This window comes from Leucopleurus acutus (genome assembly GCF_964270905.1).
Source record: "Leucopleurus acutus genome assembly, chromosome: 11".
In the NCBI taxonomy this organism is placed as follows: domain Eukaryota; kingdom Metazoa; phylum Chordata; class Mammalia; order Artiodactyla; family Delphinidae; genus Leucopleurus; species Leucopleurus acutus.
In genome coordinates, this window is record NC_139152.1 from 92,567,086 (window position 1) to 92,588,771 (window position 21,686).

At 49.2% G+C, this 21,686-nt stretch overlaps 1 protein-coding gene across 1 annotated transcript; it reads right to left on the bottom strand.

The window, feature by feature from the left end:
- Nucleotides 1–244: 244 nt before the first annotated feature.
- Nucleotides 245–14,873, bottom strand: EIF3D (eukaryotic translation initiation factor 3 subunit D). The gene is made up of 15 exons (XM_082849560.1): nucleotides 14,750–14,873; nucleotides 12,269–12,401; nucleotides 11,940–11,985; nucleotides 10,926–11,062; nucleotides 9,776–9,861; nucleotides 9,164–9,236; nucleotides 8,086–8,198; nucleotides 6,811–6,943; nucleotides 6,145–6,292; nucleotides 5,259–5,389; nucleotides 4,442–4,527; nucleotides 4,219–4,348; nucleotides 1,306–1,448; nucleotides 828–1,111; nucleotides 245–389 (listed from the first exon to the last, which is right to left on the bottom strand). The coding sequence occupies exons 2-15, from the start codon at nucleotides 12,389–12,391 to the stop codon at nucleotides 376–378; spliced, it is 1,647 nt and encodes a 548-aa protein (XP_082705686.1). The 5' UTR covers nucleotides 12,392–12,401; nucleotides 14,750–14,873; the 3' UTR covers nucleotides 245–375.
- Between the last annotated feature and the right edge of the window lie 6,813 nt (nucleotides 14,874–21,686).

Sequence of the window (21,686 nt, forward strand, 5' to 3'; positions counted from 1 at the left end):
TACGGGGACCTCACAATGGACAACGCTCCCCAGGAAAGGATAATTTCAAGGGGTTTCAAGAACAAAAAAATTCAGGGCATTCACCTCCTAACAGGAATGTAAAACTACTAATGCTCAAGAACAAAGGATGGAACCCAGATTATGAACTCCGGAGAGACTCTGCTGTATCTCACCCTCCCTCTCCCAAGGCTACTCGGAGAAGGGCTGTCAATCATAACATAGGCACGCGATGAAGGTAAGAGACTAGACAGACGTATACTTTACTCCAGCTGTCAAGCTGCAGAGAGCGACAATCAGACAAACATTCCACCAGGTATCCAAGGCCCTCCTAGGCTCGGCAGAATCACAGAGTCCAGCCCCACATCACTGTCTGGTTTAGGTTTCTTCCTCTGTAAGATACAAAAGCCACATCAAACTGGTGAATTGCTTATGATTTTCAACACCTTCACTCAGAAGCGAAACCTTTCAGATGCTCACATTTCCTTCAGGCACCTACTGGTGAAGCAGGTGAGAGAGAGCTTAAAGCCCATGTAACTCACCTGGAGCATCTTTCCTCCCTCAGACCACTGGCTAACATCAGGGGCTTCCGGTGCCTTCCTCTAGATGCTTCTTCCTTGCCCTAGCCTCTAAGACCACTCTCCTCCCTGACCCCGTCTTGTGATCTAAAGGCTCTGGAAGCAGCTCCTGGAGCCAGACTGACTGCTACTCCAAGTGACATCTCAGGGAATTCCCAGAGGTTTCCATCGAGGTTAAGACTGTGCGTACAGAGCTTGGGCCCCAGCCGGCACATGCTCATGCCAGACTTCGGAGGGAGGCTTGCTACAAACCTTCTTCTTCCTCCTCTTCCTCCTCCTCCTCCTCGTCGTCCTCATCCGAGCTGAAGGTGCCGTCGGGCAGGCTATAGACGCGGATGACCTGCTTGTTGGGGTCCTTGAGGATGAGGTACTTGCCCTCCTCCAGCTTCATGCAGATGTCGATGACGCAGCGCAGGATGCCCCAGGCGTTCTCCACGCTCAGGTTGATCTGGCTGGCAAACTCATTGGGCTTGAACTGCTGGGTGCCCAGGATGACGTGGCGTGAGGAGTCTTTCACGTGGTACCGGGACACGTAACTATTGAGGGGAAGAGGAGTATTATGGGGGGGGCAGGCGGGCACAGAGACACAGCGACGCCTGGGGTCGAGTATCAGTTAAATGGTGACACCTGGCCTGATGCTTGTCCCAAGAAAAAGGAGAAAAGGCCAGCCCTCGTCTCCCAACCTGCAGACCCCCCCTTCCAAAGATGAGCTCCTGGACAGGAATCTCACCCAAGCTTGAGGTACTCGGATCCGGCCAGCAAAGCACAGCAGGTCCAGCGGGCCAACTTGTAGCTGTTGTTCTTCAGCTCGGTGGCAATGACGGCCCCTCGCTGAGAATCCAGCTTCTGACGCCAGTCAACGCCATTACAGTGCTGCAGGAGGGGAGCCCCGGTTACAGGGGCCAAGGCGGGCTCCCACTGCCCACAGCCTGCTGCCACTTCTGGCAGAGAAGCAACTCCTTAGTGGGCCTGAGTGGGGAGGGGCGAGCCCACAGGTAAAGCAGAGGTCAGGCTTATCTTTTAAGAGACAGGGCCTCGGTCCCTCCCTTGCGCAGCAGATGCTCAACAGAGCGCAACTCCTCCCTTCACAAGAGCTCATCCAGACCAGGACACGCACATACACAAGTTAAAACAACAAGCGCCACACAAGTGGTGAGGGCACGTGTTTATCACATGCTGGGCGGAGAGGAAGGGTTTTGCATGGTAGCCTCGCAGCTCCCCCATGGAGGATATTGGCAGAAGCTGGAGGTGGAGTGGTCTGCGAGGGATGCGGGGAGAGACAGGCCGGTTTAGCCCCGGTGGGCGTGGAGGCCCGCAGAGAGCGAGGTCAGGGTCTGGTGCTGTGCACACACACAGAGACAGACAAAAAGCAGAGAGACCCCGGAGACCACCTTCTCCAACCACCTCTTCTGCAGATGTGGGAACCTGGCCTCAGAGTGAAGTGACGGCTGAAGGGCACACGGCAGAGACTCCTAAACTTTCTTGGTTCCTGGCAACCCTAGGCCAGAAGAAATACTAAAGATTTCCTTTTATTAAGTAGTTAGGTCCAAACCACTTAGGGGCAGTATTCTGACAGATGTCTCTGGGCTTTCTTCAAAAATTAAAACTATCCTGCAGCAACCTTGTGAGTTTGCTGTGGCATTTTAAGGGCCTTTCCTCAAATCTGTCTTCCTGAAGGAAGCAGTGTTTTGGACAATTAACTGGCAGAGATACTGAAGGGAAGGAGGAGTGAGTCAGGGAGGTCAGCTAACAATAGGCATCACGGAGAGGAGGGCCCTAAACTAGGGGGATGATGTCAGTGAGACCCAGAGCTGAGCAAGAAGACAGACTGCACCTGACAGCAGAATTCAGGAGTGCAAAGGAGGAGGTGTTTGAGGCTCTGAGCCGAAGACAGCAGGAGAGACAAAGCTGACGGACGGCCAAGCCAGAGGGAGCGACAAACAAGGACGTTGGAAGGACAAGGTATTTTAGAAAAAAGAAAAAAACCAACAATGGAATGGGAGTCAGAATAGATTTCGGGAATCATTTTTAGAGTTCAAGGATGAGGCTCGGGGTAGGCAGAATTCTAAGATGACCCCCGGTGACCCTGCTCTTGCAGAATCTGCTACCATGGAGTCTGGATGGAACGTGTGAGTATGATGAAATACCCGCGATCACGCTATCTCATGTCAAAAGGGATTCTGCAGATGGAGTTAAGGTCCCTTAAGACAGGAAGACTATCTGGGTGGGCCTCACCTAACCATGCGAGTCTCTTAAATCTGGGTGTAGAGGTCGGACACAGAGGAAGCCAGAGATTTCAAGCACGAAAAGAATCTTATGTTGCTGGTTTGAAGGTGGAGGGGACCACATGGAAAGAAATGTGGGTGGCCTCTAGGAGCTGAGCGGCCCCAGCTGACATCTGGCAAGAGAACGGGGGACCTCAATCTGACAACTGCAAGGAACTGAATTCTGCCAAATAAATGAGCTTGGAAGTGGATTTTCTTCCAGAAACTCTAGCTGAGAACTCAGTTCTGCTGAAACCTTAACTTTAGTTCTTGGATATTCTGAGCAGAGAACCAAGCCACACGATGCTAGACTTCTGACCTACCAAACTATGAGCTAATGGATGTCATTTTAAGCCTCCAAGTTTCCGTTACTTTGTTATGGAGCCAAAGAAGATGAATACATGCTATATAAAGAAGTGATTATGGCAAAATGACTTGCAAAGGGGACTGACCCTAAGAGAAGGCTCCACTGGGGGTCAAAAAGGAGGGGAACCAGCAAAGGAAACACGTGAAGGAAGTTGAGAAACGTGTAAGACTAGATTAAGGTACTAACACAGAGGGAACAGCCATACAAATACAACGACACCATATGCTACAGGGAGGGCATGGTGGAAAGTCTAAGAAAAGGCCACTGGCCCAGAGCTAAGTTCGCAGCAAACCTTCCGGTGTGCTCTCAGCAGGTGATGGAGGCTGAGGAGCATCTGGGGGTGAGACTCAGCAGCCTGGAATGCTAACCCCTTGGCTCTAATGAAAGCAGAGCACAACGGCCCCCAAACTCCATCTCACTGGACCCTCGTTCAACACAGGCCCGGCCTTCCTGTCCTTGCACCAAGAATCCTTTATTCTACATAGCAGCACCGAGGAGCTCTGCCACCCATTTCAAATTCAGGCACGTAGCCCAGGTACTTTCAGAAAGGATGACAACCCAATAATCATAGCGCACCAGCCTGAGAGAGAACAGAAAGAGAAAACGCGAAGGACACGTGATTCTTTCAAGATGCCCCCTGAAGAGCGAAATCTGGGCTTATCTGAGAATCTCTGACCTCAGGAAGTGAAGGAGTTGGAAACAGGGCGTCCGAAGGTTGAAGACCAGGTAGGGGCTGCAGTAAGCGAAAGAACAGGTCAAAAAGAAGAGCTGCGCGGCGTACAGGAAACCTGCCAGCCCGGCTCATAAGGAAAGATCAAAATCACGCTTGCAAAGAGCAGAAATCAACAGGAAGTGGGACTGGAACAGAGGGACAGAAAGCACTGGAAGAAGGTAATTACCTCAAACACATGATCTCTTTCTCAGTAAGTAGGGGAAAAACTCAGAAGACAAAAAAAATCTCGGTAGCTCTCTAAGTGAGGCGAGGGGCAGACAGACACAGGATGGTACTCACCCTGGAGTCCCACTCGTTGAGGGTCTTGATGTTGATGAACGACACCTCCCCGTTGGCGCCAGTCATGACGCCGTCGTGCTCACAGCGGACGATGAGGTCAATGTCGTCTCCGAGCTTCCACCTGCGGTAACTGCAAGGAAGGAGGAGCTCCTTCGGTCAGCTGAGACCCTGGATTTCAGATGCACCACCCACACAGGGCATGGGCACCAGGGAGGTGACATACCGGTAGGCCACAGAGGCAATCTCATTCTTATCCATGTCATCCTCCACAAACGGGTTTGGGTTGGGGAAGTTGTATCTTTCCTTCCCCTGCAAGGATGACAGAGGTGTCACGAGACGGCAGCAACTTGTCACCAAGGCAATCAGCCAGACCCTGCACCTCTGCTTTGTCACAGCCCTGACTAGGTCCCTAGCTCCTGAGGGGGCTCTGGGATCACCACGTGCTGTGCATCCCTTTACCCCTTCCGAGCGCAAGCAAGCAGCCCGTGGACCACAACAGACGTAACAGCTCGCGTTCAGCCCGCGCTTATGTTTGTCGCCCACGCGCTTTAGGTGTCTCATTTAAATAGCAATCTCGTCCCTCCTGTTGTTTTTCTCCATGGCACACACAGCCACTTGTCACAACATATGTGTACCCGGGGTTTACTGTCTTTCCTCCTCTGCTGTAACAAAGCTTCTGAAGGGTTGCAACTTTGGCTGGTTGCTGTATCCCCAGCTGGGAAACAGTGAGTGCACTTGTACACAGATATTTGAAGAAAAGGTCACAATGTAGCTAAGTGAAACAAGTATTATTGGTATTCTAATTTTACAGAGAAGAAACATGCCCAACACCACAAAGCTAAAAACAGGTGGATCTAGGGTTCAAAGTCAGGCTGTCTGATCTTAAAGCCCAAGCTCGGATCTCCTCTGTGACAGGCAGGGACCCCGTCTATCCTCACCAATCCCACAACCCTGGGGCTGGCGACCCGGCAGATGCTCAATCGACAGCAGCTGGAGTCGACAAGCTAGAACTGGACGCCCAGGTGCTCCCAGGGCCTCACCATCCTCAAGCACTGCTGGGAGAAGTTGTGGTTGATGTATGTTGCTTCCATGGCCAGGTTGCGGGGTGAGTTGAAGGAGTTGCCTTCGTCTTGCGGGGGCTCGTTGGCTGTCTCACTCACCGTCAGGAGGTCTGCAAGAGTGTGACACAGCCAACCACTCACGAAACAAAGTCACCGAAGAGGTGCATGGCCCTCTGGGGAGCAGTGGCGATCCAGACACACACCCTTCCTCCAAAGAACCGCCATCTGCTAACGTGGGTCCCCTGAGTGTGGGACACACCGGGGAGGAGCAGGGTGCGCTTCTGGATAACTTCAGACACTAACGTTAAATTCAGTCATGATCACGTGGAAGAAAGCCATACCTTTTCCTTCTTTTTGGATTCCTCAAGAGAATGTTTGATTTTATTAGTTTTTCAACAAAGAGAAGCAACATAATCACGTTTGGCTTCACTCTGCTATTTCTGAGTGGTTTTCATTCATTGTGTGTGTGCACATACACACATGTATGGTGTAAGATACATGCGTACGTATTTTTTCCTTCATAAATATGCTGAAGTAAAAAAGGCATCAATCTAAAGAAAAACATTAAGTATGTACTAAAGGTGGTATAGAGAGATGACAGAAGTCAGGAAAGTCCTATTCAAATGAGTAAAAACTAGAAGCATGGTATTTGAGCACCATGAGGCCTCCGAAGGCTGACGCCCCAAGAGGGACTGCGGTGACAGTCCCTTCCCCTGTCGCTGAGGAGGCTGAGTGGGATTCTGACATGGCTGTTGACGCCTGTGAGGAGAGAGATCCTCTTCTACCCATTCCCTAGACCAGGGAATGGCTCTGAACCAACAAGGACACTCAGCACGTCTGTGTTGTTCCCAAACAGGCTTCTTACCAAAGTCAGAGTTGTCCCTCTTGTCAAAGAAGAGCTTGGACCCGACTCTCTGGACGACGATGTCCCAGGAATACACGGAGCGGGTGCAGCTCATCAGGGTGGCCAGAATGGCATCGGTGGCAAACACGTTCCCCTGAGTTTTTGCCAGCTGCAGAGGACAGAAGAGAGATGAGGCTACTTCAGGGTTGAACTGGCCATTCACAGCAGGGGAAGGACTCCTCTGTAAGGCGCGTTCACACCCACACCCTTGTCTGAGCAAGGCCGCAGCAAGCCAGCCAGCAAACTTGTGTCCTGGGGTCCAAGGAACTGCAGCTCCCTGAGCACCTGCTGTATCCCAGGAGAGCACTGCCCGATGCTGCCCTCCTCACCCCAGCGGCCCGTGGTAAGTACATTTACCCCGATTTACAGGTAAGAAAGCTAAGGCCTCAGAGAGGTGAAGCCAGGAAGCGCGGCAGAGCTGGGACCCGGGCCCAGCTTCACCTAACATCAACACTTATGGTCTGGCCAGCAAAGTGCTCTTATTTTCATCTAATCCTAAGTCGATTCAGAAGAGTCTTATCTACAGGGGCTTCCGAGGCCCAACCGATTCACATGCATCCCCGCATCTCTGTCCTGAGGCCTCAACGCTCCCCGTGGGCGGGCAGGTGCGGGGCAGGGGGCGCCCACCTTCCGGATGACGGGGTCGTCCGTGGTGGTGACAGTGTGGAAGATGCGCTTGATGCTCCGCAGCGGCTTCTCGCTCCTCGTGGTGATGCGGTCGAAGGCTTTGTCATAGTACTCCAGGGCCCCGCAGCACTCGCTGAGGGGAGAGCGGGCAACACGCGCTAAGTGAAGGGGAAGAAGACCACCTACTTCTTTTCTGTTAAGCCACGGATCCAAAGTCTAGAGTATGACAGACGAAAACATTCTCTGACTCAGCTCAGGGCCTGCTCCGGGCCCTGCCCCCTCAGCTCCTGATGTGGCTGCACAGAACAGTGAGGACACAACTGATTCTGCTCTGCCTCCCCATTTTAAAGACAGGGAGGCTGAGGCCAAGACAGGGAGAGCGGCAGTTACAGAGCCCGCGGCAGGCACGCTAACTCAGTCTGGTGCCCCAGGTCCCCACTAAGTTATTTCCATCTACTGGCCCTTTGAGGTAAGGAGCTCTTTGAAATGTAAGCAAAAGCTTCATGACTCTTGAAGAACTGCTATCTTTCTCTTTCTGCCCTCAGAGCTATAGAACTTAATTTTTCCTTTTGCTCAGGATTTCAGGAAGTGGAAAGAAATCTGGAGTTTAACAGCAAATTTCTTTCTGCCAACAAGAGTTCTGTAACTTAATTCTTCTTTTTATAAATTTATTTATTTATGGCCGTGTTGGGTCTTTGTTTCTGTGCAAAGGCTTTCTCTAGTTGCGGTGCGCGGGCCTCTCACTATCGCGGCCTCTCCCGCTGCGGAGCACAGGCTCCAGATGCGCAGGCTCAGTAGTTGTGGCTCACGGGCCCAGTTGCTCCGCGGCAAGTGGGACCTTCCCAGACCAGGGTTCGAACCCGTGCCCCCTGCACTGGCAGGCAGATTCTCAACCACTGCGCCACCAGGGAAGCCCACTTAATTCTTCTTTTGCTCACAATGCCAGGAAGTTCAAAGGGAGCTGAAGTTTTTTTTCTTTTTGGCCGTGCCGTACAGCCTGTGGGATTCTAGTCCCCCGACTAGGGATTGAACCCGTGCCCTTGGCAGTCAAAGTGCGGAGTCCTAACCACTGGACCGCCAGGGAATTCCCGAGGAGATGAAGTTTTAATATCAGTAAACTTCTTTCTGCTTTCCCCCTCTTGGCATTGCTTTTTAAAACCTGTTTGTCAATCTTATGCAACATCTTTGGAAATACTAGGGCTTAGGCCAACAGTCATCACCAGCTGGTGCACACACACAAGAGTGTGGTGGACAGTAGTAAAAGACATCACCTACATGTCCTGGGGCTCTGACACTTCCAAGTAGCGCATCTTCATTAACTGAGGAAAGTCCATCTCCTCCTTCACCTCCCAGTCACTGCGGACTTCCACCGAGGAGTCTCGGGGCTTCTGTTGGGGGAAACCATTGGAGGGGAAAAATGACAGCCAGTGCAAAACGTAAGCAAAAGACAGGTTAACAGTACAAAGGCTTTTACTCAATAAATATATCCAGAACATTTACTACGTGCTGGCTGTTTTCCAGCAGCGTCCCTGACTCCTAGGAGCTTACAATCTAGAAGAGGACCGAAGGGACAAGAGCTCAGAAACAAAAGGGAATTCTACTCCTCAGTAACGATGCCACCCTGGGAACATCAGCTCTTCTATATTCCTACATTTTATACAGGAGCTGTAACAGCTCCTTTATATTTCTCTCAGGGTATCAGCTATTTATTCTTGCTGTTACAGCAAGCACCATGTCCAGCAAAATGTAACTTCCACAGTTGTACCTTCACGCTTGCTTACATGTCTTCTACTCTCACCACGCCCACACAAACACTTGTACAGGAATGCCCACAGGGGCATCATTCCTAATATGCCCCAGAGTAAAACCGCCCCAGTGCCCATCAGTGGTGAACGGATAAACAAAATGTGGTCTATCCATCTGACGGAACGTGGCGATAAAAAGGAATGAAGTGCTGACATGTGCTACATCATGGATTAGCCTTGAAAACATGATGCTTGGTGAAAGGAGCCAGTCACAAAAGGTCATTCCGCTGTGATTCATTCATATGAAATGTCTGGGGCAGGCAAATCTGGAGACAGAAAATAGATAAGGGGCAGCCTAGGGCTGGAGAGGAGAGGGGCTGACTGGCACAGGGTACCGGGCTTCTTTTCAGAGTGATGAAAACCTTCTGACGTGGACTGTAATAACGGTTGTAGCACTCTGTCAATACACTACAAATCACCGAAATGCACACTTTAAATGGGTGACGTGCATAGTGTGTGCACTATACCTCACTAAAGCTGTTATAAAACCAAACAAACAAATAAACAAAATCAAATTCCTGGACAGAATTCTGATATGGATACACTACCTGTGATTTTTGGTCCCATTTCTGCCTCACTCCAAATTGTTTCTGGAATTTTTTCTGCAGTCGTATGCGTTCTCTGGAAAGACAGGAAAACTGTGCTTTCAGTGCAGATTTTTAAGGAAAACAGGGGCTTAAAAAAAAGAACAGACCAACAGGGCGCACACTAGACATGCTAGAGAGGCATACTGCCCCCACTGCTGACCAGTATTATGCGTATATTTTACTCCATCTATCCACCTGTCCACTGGCAGCCCCAGCTTGGGCAGGGCTACTATCCCACACAGCTCCAGGGACTCACAGGCCCCAGCGTGAATGGGGCTCCCCGGAGTTGTGCCACAGCAGACCCAAGCCTAGGTAAGCTCCAAAGTTGCCTCCTATCTGCCTTTGCTTCCCTTCAGTAGTCACATCCTCTGCAAGTTTCCTGCCCATGCTCTCTGCTGTTAACAGCTCTTCGAGAATGACCCCAGGGCTGAGACAGTGGCTTAACTGGCCCTGGGAAGACTTTCCGGTTTTCCTGCAATGGTGGGGAAGACGACTATTCTGCTCTGGCCTCCTGCCGTCAGAGTGCAGTCGGTCCTGGAAGAATATCTTGTTCTGGCAGGATGGGCACCTCACCTCTCCTTCTGCTTGGCGCTCTTAGGCAAGGTCTGCAGGTTGAACTGCAACATGTTCCGTCGATCCTTGTCTCTGCGGAGGTTCCGCTGGGAAGCAGGAAAAAACATCCATGTTAAAATCTTGGAGATCTGGCTTACAACTGCCAGTGCCTAATGGGAGGCCATTAGAGTTAGTTTAGGATGCAAACCCAAATCGCACATTTTACTCTGCTTTTATAGAATCAACATCCGGGGGGTTACAAGTATGCACAGGCATACCTCAGAGATATTCTGGGTTTGGTTCCAGACCTCCACAATAAAGTATCACAATAAAGCGGGTCACACAAATCTTTTGCTTTACCAGTGCATGTAAAAGTTATGCTATACGTATAGTTTACACTACACTGCAGACTATTAGTGTGCGATACCACTATTTCTAAAAAAAACAATGTATACACCTTAATTAAAAAAACACTTTATTGCTAACAAACGTTAACCACCATCTGAGCCTTCAGTGAGTAGTAACATTAGCCATCACGGATCACAGATCACCATAACAAATGTAATAGTAACGAAAAAGTTTGAAATATCGTGAGAATTACTAAATGTGACACAGAGACATGAAGTGAGCCAAACAAATGCTGTTGGGAAAAAAGGCGCCAAAAGACTTGCTCGATTCAGGGTTGCCACAAACCTTCCATTTGTTAAAAAAAAAAAAAAATCTGCGAAGCACAATAAAATGACGTATGTTTGTACTTGGAATTAGATTTATATCCACATGCAGTTTTTACTGAAGTAGGTTTACTGGCTCTTATTAGAGTTGTTGAGTTTGTCTCTTTATGTAAGAAGATGCAGCCCAACTGGATGATCTACTTAATAAATCCTGGACATAGTAATGAAGTGAGGCAACAGACAGATCACCTTGTTAATCCAGCGCTAACATCCATCCTTAGCACAGATGTCCTTGCTACTGGTCAACAGAAAGCTAAACTATTTAAATGCATCCCTGGACTTAGTACCCATTTATTTTAGCACAACTGTCACTGAATAGCTACTTGGAATTCACTAGAAGACCCACAATAACATGCTCTCCTCTCAGCAGCACTGCACGGTAGCATTTTTAGCAGCACGTGACAGCCCCAAGACGGTCAGATTGCTGGCTCTTGGCCTACCTGTGCAAATCGCATCCGATTCCGCTGGTAGGCGGTCTTCTGTGTGCGTGCGGTATCCACCAGCTGGAAACTAGTTTCATCCTCCTCATGGAAGTAAGCGTACTGACTCCCACCTCCAAACTGAGAGGAGTACTTATCTGGAGGCAAAGGTGACAGCGTGTAACAACACTGCCTACGGATTTTACAAATACATGGTGGTCTAAAGGCCTGCTATTTAAAGTGTGGTCCCAGGACCTGCCCCATCGGCTGGGATCATCTTAGATGTACAGACTCACAGCCTCACCCCAGACCCACGGAATCAGAATCAGCATTTTAATAAGATCCCCAGCTGATTCATACGCACATTCAAGTTTGAAAAGCTCTGGTCCAAAGAACTTTCTAAGTCAAGACAGAGTCTGAGGAACTTAAGTCAAGCGCATTTCACTCTCTGCCTTAGTCTGTGAGAATATGAGTTAAAATCTACTCTCAGGAGAGGCAAGTATGCGGTCTAAGTATCGTCACTGTCATCATCAGGTGCCCAAGGCAGACGTAGCTAATGGGCTACGACTGACTTTCTTGCTGACCTCAGACGCAGATAATCTTAACTCGGTATTCCAGGGAGCCACTTCCAGCTCTCTCAACTGGCACAGAGGGAAGAAACCAATTTACTGTACCAGGATCTTAAAACCCGGAGTTTTAAAACTGGGATCCATTGACTGGCCTCGTAGGTTCAATAAATTGCAGTGAAATGAAAAATGGGAACATGTTCACCAGATTTGTAAAAGGGGCCGTGGCTCCCCAAAAGTGTGGGGGGGAACCCACTATAATAGGCCGAACCTCTTTAATGAACAGTCTAAGTTGAGGATATTTCCAAAAAAATGTGGATTGTTTCCACAGTCCAGAATATGCCCTGAAATACTATGAATTATTATCAGCCTTTTGTTCCCATCCTAGAATGCTTTCAGGTGGAGGTTACTAGAAAAACTAACAATCCCCCAAGGCCCTGATCCCGGCAGTCAGGCGGAGAACACTTACTTGTGTACCTCTTATCTTGGTACGTGGCCCCCGTCCAGTCTGCAACCTAGTGAGAGCAACAAGGGAAGACATGGAGCACGGGTCAGCCAGGTGGGTTTCTGTTCACTCAGAAACCCCCCAAAGTGAGGACACGGTGTGTCAGGACTGGCTCAGGATGGCTTTTTAAGAGCCCATCTCTCCTATGACCACTGGAAGTATCCAGATGGATACTATATATACTATATAACGGATACTTATAACCCCGATGCTTTTGAGAGAATAAAATTGAAACGAACTTGGAGGAGCAGCCACAGGATAAAAGATTCAGACCCCTGCTGGCAGGAACGCACCTTTCCTAGCCGATCTCCTTTGCTGAATGGCTGGTAGGGCATATCCCGAAACTGCTCGGGAACCGCACAGGGACCCCAGCCTGAGGGGTTGTCCTGGATCACGGGTGTCATGAACTTTGCCATCTTCTAAAACCTTAAAAATACAAATAATATAAGCAGCTCCATGAAGAAAAGCCTCAAACTAAAAAAAAAGCCTTGCATTTGAGTTAAGCTAAGACATGAATGACAAAATTAAAAATGCAAAACAGAACCCTCAACTGGTGAGCTACTCCCCATTCAATGTCTTCTTGTAAATAATGTTGTGAATACTTAAAACTCAGAAGACTGCTAACAAAATTGAGGTATCGTATTTCATTGATTTTTTTCTTCACTGTACCACCTCTGAAATGAGTCTGCACCTTCTGCTTGATGGGGTGTCATATCGTAATTGGCAGTTTTTCTTTCTTGGTGTTACATGAAATAATTGTGCTTCTTAAAATGAGTGGTACCTCACACATTTGACGAAACGTAGTAACTTTTTTTCAAGTGTAATAAGTATGTTGTAGTTCTCATTCTCACCTTCACCAGGCATACGATATTTAATCCCTAAGCCTCAGTCTCTTCATCTGTCAAATACATAAGATCCTTGTTTTATTTCTATCAGAGAATCATTGTGAAAGCCGTATGTATTAATTAACGTATTTGGAAATGATTCCATTGTAAAACGCTGCACAATTACTCCTGAGTCTTGCAAAAATACATTTACACACAGTGCTGAGAAGAAAACAAGGGTCCGTGAATATATCCTGAAATGTAACTTTCCTTTGCTGTTCTTCTGATTTTCTGTCAATGAAAATCCTTATGCAGAGCAAGTAGACACAGGGTCAGGTAAAAGGCCCGCCAGAAGGCTGAGGAAGCCACCAGAAACCTTAGTTCATAAAAGTGGCCATACAGCCAATGTTCATAAACATTATGAGTACCAGGCATGTTCTTAGTGCTTACCACACATAAATTCATTAACTCCTCCCAACAATCCCAAGGTAGGGCCAGTATTAGCCCCACTTTCCAGATAAAAAAACTGAGGCACAGAGAAATCAAGAAATTGCCCGAAGTCACAACACTAATGGACGAAAAATTTGAACCCAGGCAAACTGGCTCCAGACAGATGTTCACCTGACAGGTCCTATCAAAAACGTACACATTTATCATCCACTGTAATCCCCTGCAAATGCTCAGAAGCTGAGTTCCCAGGGGAAAATTCATTACACAAACACTTCTGGAGTCTGGACAGCAATCAGAGTGCAGGGTACTAAATTTAGAAAACTCTCTTAATTGTTCAACAATAGGGAGATTAAGGCTTCCTACAGAGGGGACACTTGGGTGACAGCAACAGGGAATGACCTGGGAGCTCCATCCTGCAGCTTGAACTTAAGTTACACTACAGGAAGCGGACTGAGGGAAGCAGTGGTGGTCTCGAAACAATTCACATTAAATATTTATCAGGCTCCTACACGTGTCAGATGCAACACCACTAACCCTCCCACTCCGCCCCCATTTTAGAGATAAAAATGTGCAGTTCAGCCAGATCAAGCAGTTGACTTGCCCATCATTTCAAAACAGATTTGGTTTCCAGGGTCGTCTGCCCTAAGTCCAACACTCTTCCTATTATTTTATAAGCTGGGCAGCGGCCTGAAAAGATCTGGGGTTTCAGCCCCTACTGACAACACAGTAAGATATCTCCAAACACACTTAAAAAAATCGACTTGTTTTATCAGAGCTGGAGGCAAACGGGCTCAAGGCTTGACATGCATTTCTCTGGGGGGGGGGGCGGGAGGAAGTCACCTGGTTTCAACGCAGGTGAAATAAGAGTGAGCACAATGGAACCAACAGGAGAAACTAAACCTTTCAGTTAAAACGGAGTAACAGCTGTACTGGCTACAGGGGCAGGATGAGGAGGCACCAACAGGGCAGTCAGAAGGGGCCTTCCGGCTGGCAGGCCACGGTACTGGGTATGTTACGGCAGCCACTGCAGGCCGTTCCCCATCAATTCCTGGGGGGTAGAGTTTCAGATCAGAGATCAATCAACTCCATCCTGGCCTCCCATTTCACAGAAAAGGGAAGGAAACACTTGGACCGTGAACTCCTCAGAGAGGGCCGAACACCGCTCAGCTTGGAACCCCCAATACCTCTCTCATAGCAGCTCAGGGAGCCGTGGGCCGCTTTAAAAAGACCCTAAGACCCAGCTGGGTTAAGTGACATGATCACATTCGCCCAGCCCGTGGCCGCTAAACGAAGTCTAGGGCCAGAGACCTCAGCCACAAGGCTCTGCCCCGCAGTGGGTCGGACCTGGGACCCCGAAGGCAGAGTCCTGCCCCGCCCAGCGGAGGGACAGCGGAGGCAGGTGGGGGCGTACGAAGGTTTCTTCCGGTAGGCCCCCAAAGGCCAGGAGCCGCCCAACTCGGCTCCGGAGGTCCGCGAAACGCTACGAAACACACTGCTCACCTGCAACGGCCTTAGACGGGCCGGATGGCGACAGATTGTCCAGGCCGGAGACCGCACCACCGCCTGTGGACCGAAGATCTGGGAAAACAGGAAAAACGCGCGCGCAGCGGCCGGCGCCGTAAACACAACCGGCGCTGTCGTAAACTGCTCCCCAGCTTCCTTCCGGTTCGGCGGCAGAATGCACGAGTCGTAAAGCAAAGGCAACCCGGAAGTTCGTCACTGTTCTTTTCGAGCTGTTCCGATTAGCCTGCAAGACACCGGAGGGTGTTTACAGTTACGTCATGGGACACCCGGCGACGCTCCGAGAGGGTTTTCAATTTTCTTGAAACGAGGCGGCTCTGCAGTCGAAGCTGGAGGCCGAGAGTGGCTAACGGCCCCCCTGTGTCCCACAATGCCTTGCGGGCCGCTTCGGCACCTCTGTATCCCACAGTGCCCCGCGGCTCCTGCCTTCTTTAAGCGATCGTGTTGTTCGATTCTCACTGCTAGGGGAAGGTCGAGTGTCTCAGGCGTATATCGTCGCGACGCGCTGTTCTTCGGAAACTGAGACCAGGAGGTGCAAAGTGACCTGCGTAGATCAGACTACTAGTGTAGTGGGTGGTTGCCAGGGTTCAAACCATACCTCCACAGTTCTCAAACTTTATTATTTGACAGATTTCTGGAGCGCTAATTTGAAAAATGCAGATTCCGGGTCTCCTTTCCATAGATTGTTATACCAGCATGTCTTAGCTGGAGCCCAGAATCTGCATTTTAATGAGCAGCTGTGATTCTGAAGTGGCGACCAGGAAGCACTTTCCTACGATGGCAACTGTGCTGTCCTTTTCGAAACCCGGCCTACGGAGTTTGTCCTGGAGTCTTACTGGGGAATTTCAAAACATCGAAAGAGAATCTGAGCGCGCGATTTTTGTTCAAACCTCAGATTCTTTTCTACCTGGCTTCTTAGGTTTCCTTATCAGCCTCCCAGCGTGTCTCCTTTATTGGGAAATATATTTGCTGTTAGATCAGATATCTGTTCTTGGCTCTGCCACTTTCTAGCTGTGTAGCCTTCACCTCCCTGGACCTCAGTTTCCTTATCTGTAAATTGGAGAAGATAAAAAGGGGGTGCCGTGAGGGTAAAGATAAATGTATGTGAAAATACTCAGGAATCCCACTTACCAGTTGGGCAAACTTAGGTTATTCGATCTCTCTGAAACCTTATTCATTTGTAAAATGAAAATGTTAACAGCAGCATCTGTTTCCATAAGTACTCTCCTAATCTGCTCATCTTCCAGTTTTCCTACTTTTTGTTCATGCTATCCAGTGAATGGTGCTCATTGCAAAACCTTGTAGTCATTATTGGTAGCTCATTTTCCCTTTTCCACCACATTCAATCCTTCAGTAACTCCTCTTTATTCTTCTTTCAAAAGACGTCTTGAGGGCTTCCCTGGTGGCGCAGTGGTTGAGAGTCCGCTTGCCAATGCAGGGAACACGGGTTCGTGCCTCAGTCCAGGAAGATCCTACATGCTGCGGAGCGGCTAGGCCCGTGAGCCATGGCCACTGGGCCTGTGCGTCCGGAGCCTGTGCTCCGCAACGGGAGAGGCCACAACAGGGAGAGGCCCGCGTACCGTAAAAACAACAACAACAACAAGACGTCTTGAGGAAATTCCCTGGTTGTCCAGTGGTTAGGACTCTGTGCTTTTATTTCACTACAGGGGGCAAGGGTTTGATCCCTGGTCGGGGAACTAAGATCCCACAAGCCTCAAGGCGTGCCCCCTCCCCCCCAAAAAAACCCATCGTGAATGCCACCACTTTTCCCCCACCATCTTCAGCCTCATGCTTGGACTCCCAGTGTCCACTCTTGTCCTTCTAGGGTTCCTTCTCTGCATGATGATCAAAGTAATCTATTCACAACATTCTAGCAGCTTCCCATTACGTACTGGAGTAAAATACAAATGTCTTCCTGTGGACTGTCTGGTCTTGGCTACCTATCCTCTTTTTATCCTGCCATTTTATACTCACTCTCCGCGAGCTATCCTGCTTTTTTTTGGGCCGCACTGCATGGCTTGCAGGATAGTTCTCTGAACAGGGATCAAGTTTGGGCCCCGGAAGTGAAAGTGCTGTGTCCTAACCGCTGGACCACCAGGGAGTTCCCAATCATGCTTTTCTTTTTATGCCACAGGGCTGTGGTGAGAATTAAATGAGTTAATGTAAGTTCTTGGAATGGTACCAGGCACATGGTGAGCAAGAGTGAATGAGGACAGGGCAAGGCTACTCAGAGGGGTGGTTGGTTGAGGACACAGGCTAATGAAGATCTAGGGGAGATGTATTCCAGGCACCAGGGAACAGCAGGTGACAAGGTCTCAAGGCAGGAAGGAGCCTGGGTATGACCCAGAAAGAGGAAGTGGACACGTAGAAATGTGCAGGCCACGGAGCAGAGTATGGGATTTTATCCTCAGGATAAAGGTAAGCTACTGAAGGATTTGAAGTGGGGAGGGAGGGAGGTCATGCCCTAATGTAAAGGAGGGTCATCCTGTGGAGACTGGGTAGGCAGAAAGAGGCAGCAGAGGCGTCCATTGAGAAAGGAATGGAGGAAAGATCTTCCACCCAAGCCCAGGGGCCCATAATTGAGAATGAGACAGACACTCCGAATCCTTCTCCATCTGGGGTGGGCAGAGACGTCACAGCCAAAATGGAAAAGACGATGAAACTTTGACACAAGAGAGAGACTGCAGCAGATGGCCTGTGGGCCCACAGCAAAAACAAAAAACAAAAAACAAAAAAAACACCAAAAAACAAAAGACATGATCCGAGCAATTCAGCAAAAGTACATCTCCCCCTATATTTTAGCACATATTACAACTTACTATTGATATTGAGTACATTGTCGTTAATTGAGTCCCTATTTATGTGCCCAGGGTAATGTGCTAAATTCATTTTCTCATTTAATTCTCACAAAACCCCATCCATTCATTCATCAATTCCCCAAATATGTGTCACCAGGCACTGTTCTAGGTGAGACAGCAAAGCCTCTACCTCACAGAGCTGACACTCTAGAAGCAGAGATGGAGCCTAAACAAGGAAACAAAAATATTTCAGAGCACGAGGAGAACTATGAAGAAATGAAGCAGAGTCGGAGGGCGAGGAGGGGTGGAGAGAGAAGCAGCTGTTTTAGGAGTGGTTGAAGATCTCATTGAGGAGATAACTCTTGAGCAGACACAGGGATGATGGGACCCGGCCAGCCGTGAGTAAATCTGGGTTCATGTATGTTTCTTCTATCACATGGAGCACCCCGAGGGGGTGGCGGTAGGGCCTGTGTTCTCAGTTGCTAGAACAGTGTCTGACATAGAGCAGGTGACCAGTAAGCATTTGTTGACTAAATCAATGAATAAAGGGATCAAAATTGGTGTGAGATCATTTATTCAGCTTGCATTATAAGAGCCACCACTTTTGCAGCAGGACCCTGTGTATATAATGATCAATAGTGAGAGTCTTGCCTTCAAAGAGCTTCTGTTCTAGCCGAGGGAGTGACTGCAAAAGCATTTTCTAAACTAAAAAGGGGAGACCGATAGGTGCCCGCCAGGCCCTCCATATTCATACCCTTATGTTGTGTCTAGAAGCAAGAGGCACCATTATTGCTGTTTTCTGATCAGCCCTTTGTGCTGTTCTGTTCTGTCCTGTCCCTTCCAGATAAAACAAATGCATTTTCTAATAGGAACCTCCAATGTTTTAAAAAGGGAACTAGCATTTATTGAGTGCGTACTATATGCCAGGTGCTGTGCTAGTGCTTTACATAAATCGTCATCTCTTCAATTCTTTCTGAGAGTTCTCTGAGACATTCATGCAGGAGGGAGAAACAGGCTCAGCGCGGTTGGGTACTTGGCCCAGTGAGTAAGTGGCTGCACCAGGATATGAGAGCAGTTTTGTGCCCTTAAAAGCTCCCATCCCGGGCTTCCCTGGTGGCGCAGTGGTTGAGAGCCCGCCTGCCGATGCAGGGGACGTGGGTTCGTGCCCCGGTCCGGGAAGATCCCACGTGCCACGGAGCGGCTGGGCCCGTGAGCCATGGCCGCTGAGCCTGTGTGTCCGGAGCCTGTGCTCTGCAACGGGAGAGGTCACAACAGTGAGAGGCCCCTGTACTGCAAAAAAAAAAAAAAAAAAAAAAAGCTCCCATCCACGGTGGTGGAGAAAGGCTTTCCTGAGGTTTGGGTTTTCTTTTTCTCGCCACTCTTCTGTCTCTTGCCTCTGCTCTCTGATTTACTCAAACCCTTCTTATCCTGGATATCGGTGGAAGCTCCAGAATTTCCCCATAGGAAGGGCATAGTGAGAGCAATCTGGTGGAAAGGGGGAGCCCCGGGCTTGTCTTGAAGCTGTGTTTGCATAGCGGATGTCCTGCTTTCACTGGGGTTGTATGTTTATTTGGGGAAGGTGCTCTGGAGGTTGTGAGGGGGCTGAGCCTGCTCCCTAAGCCATCTCCTGGCAGAACTGCTGAGCATCCAGACAGGACAGAACTGGGAGAAGGGGAAGGGATGAGAGAACAGCACCGATTTCTCGAAGGCTTTCTATGTGTGTGGCATGTCATGTATTTTGATATTCTAGACTGTGAGGCGGAAGGTTGTTGCCAGCATCTGTAGTATGCTCTGAGAACTTGGCCAAATTCAGGGTGACCATATAATTTACCATCCAAATTGGGGCACTTTTCGGGAGAGAAGGGGTCAGTATCAATAATTATGCCAGACAAAAGGTGTAAATGGGGACTGTTCCTCACAAATTGCGAGGTATGGTCACCCTAGGCAGAAAGGAAATAAAATTGGCCTCTGTTCTGGTCATCTGTTGCTGTGTCACATCTCTCCAGAACTTGGTGGTTTACAACAATCTGTTTATTCTCTCTCTTGGTTTCTGTGGGTCAGGAATGTGGGAAGGGCTTGGCTGGGTGGTTCTGGCCTGGGGTCTCTCAGCCCATGGTAGTTAGATGTGGGGGGAGCTGGAGTAGCTGGGGGCTGGCCAGACCATTCTCTCTTTCTCTCTCTTCATTTCATCTCAGGGTCTCTCTATGTGGTGAGTCCACATGGAGAGTTTGGGCTTCCTCACCACGTGGTGGTCTCAGGACAGTCAGGCTACTTATATGGGGGCTGAAGACTTCCCGAGGAAGTGTTCTGACTAGTGATCTGGGAGCTACATGGCCTGCTACGATCTGGCCTCAGAGGTAACACAGCATCAATTCCACCCCTTCCCTGGGTTACCAGCGAGTCACAAGCCTGCCCATAGTCAAGGCACAAGGTTCTAGAAGAGAACATGGAGTGGGAGATGCTATCGTGGCCTTGGTGGGAGCAGAAAATCTGCCGCGGATGTAAACTGGCCTTTTGTAAGAGTCACCAGTTGGTTGTCTGCAAACGTGTGGCTGCAGAGTTGGGGGCACATCAAATGCCAGCGTTTCTGAGCGAGTCTGGCTGGAAGGAGTCCTGGAATGGTTTATCAAGGGAACCTGATCACAGGGATGGAGGAGGGACTGGAGATGCAGAAGGGGGAGGGTCCTGGAGCCAGAGCTGGCCCTGTCGAGGGGGCTGGAGTGTCACCCCCATTTCCTGGGCAAGAAGGTCCCCTCGAGCTCCCTCTGCTGATGAATGCTTCTTCAGAATAACACTGCCACTTGTTCTGACTCCCTCCTATCACGACCGTGAATCCTCACAGAGCTTTTACTGAAGGGGGGTATGTGCTGGGCAGGCCAACAAAGGCGCCGGGTCCTGCTGGCGGCTGTATTTCTTGTGCTCTCTATTAATAGATGGATCATCTGTTTATGCGTCAGCCTTGCAAGCCCCTGCCTTGTGTGCAGACTTACCCCAAACTGCAATGGACTCACCAAGGCCTCCTCTGGGGACCTGTCAGTGTGGCCACCCCCTTCCAGTGCAGCAACCTTGTGTGCCTTCTAGGAACCAACACAGGGATTACCACCCCATTTCATAGATTTGAAAACAGAGGGGCAGTCAAGAGGAAGGTCTTGCTCAAGGTCAGCCAGCTGCTAAAGGTGCAATTGGAATGGAAACCCAGGTGTGCCTGAAACCAAAGCTGGCACTCACATACAATTCCAAGGTCCGAGAAAGCTCTGAAAACCAAAAGCTTTCTCATGAGGTTGGGGCAAGCATTTGATAACAAACCCGATGTGAATTGGACGTGAGGTTATTTATAGTCTTTCTTTTATCCCACTTAGCATGAATATGTATACATTTTGCTGTATAGGAATATTGAAGAGTTTACACTGTGTATGAAAGGGTTTATGGAGCACTGCCCCAGAGATTGCTGGGCATGTTGTGTAATATACAGTAGGCCCACCATAAAACCTTTCTGAAATCCAAAGAATTCTGTTAGCAAACACATTGAGCCCCAAGTGTTTCAGATAAGGAATCGTGGACTTGTACCAAACTTTTCTGTCTCAGCAATGCAAAGGGCACTACCTCCATTTTACAGTCGAGAAAGACTGACTATGGGGGAAGTGGTGCCCAGGCCAACTCTGTGGAACCGCAGCATTTTATCATCCTGTAGGAGGGTGCGCCGGGAGGAAGGGAAGCCTTTGAATCACCAGCCCACTCCAGCCTCCTAAGAGCCTTGTTGCCCCAGCAAAATTTTAAAAATAGAAAACCTGGAAGGATTAAAGCATCCCAAAGGATGCTTTAAGTCCCATGGAAGAAAGGGAGGCTTGCTGTAGGTTCCGATGTTTGGCATTCAAATTTATTTTTTATCTCAGCTGGATGTACACTCACCCATCACAGGATCAGTTCTCAGAATAGAGAGGTACCTGTTGAATCATCCACCCCACTTCCTGTCTGGTGCGGGCATCTCTCCAAATGCTGAGCCATCCACTTCTCTGCTGTGGCCTGAGATATATCAGGATTTGCAGCCCTGGTGACAGGAGACAAAATAGACTCCCATTTCCTTCGGAACCATTTAGCTAGTTAGAGAGTGCTTGACT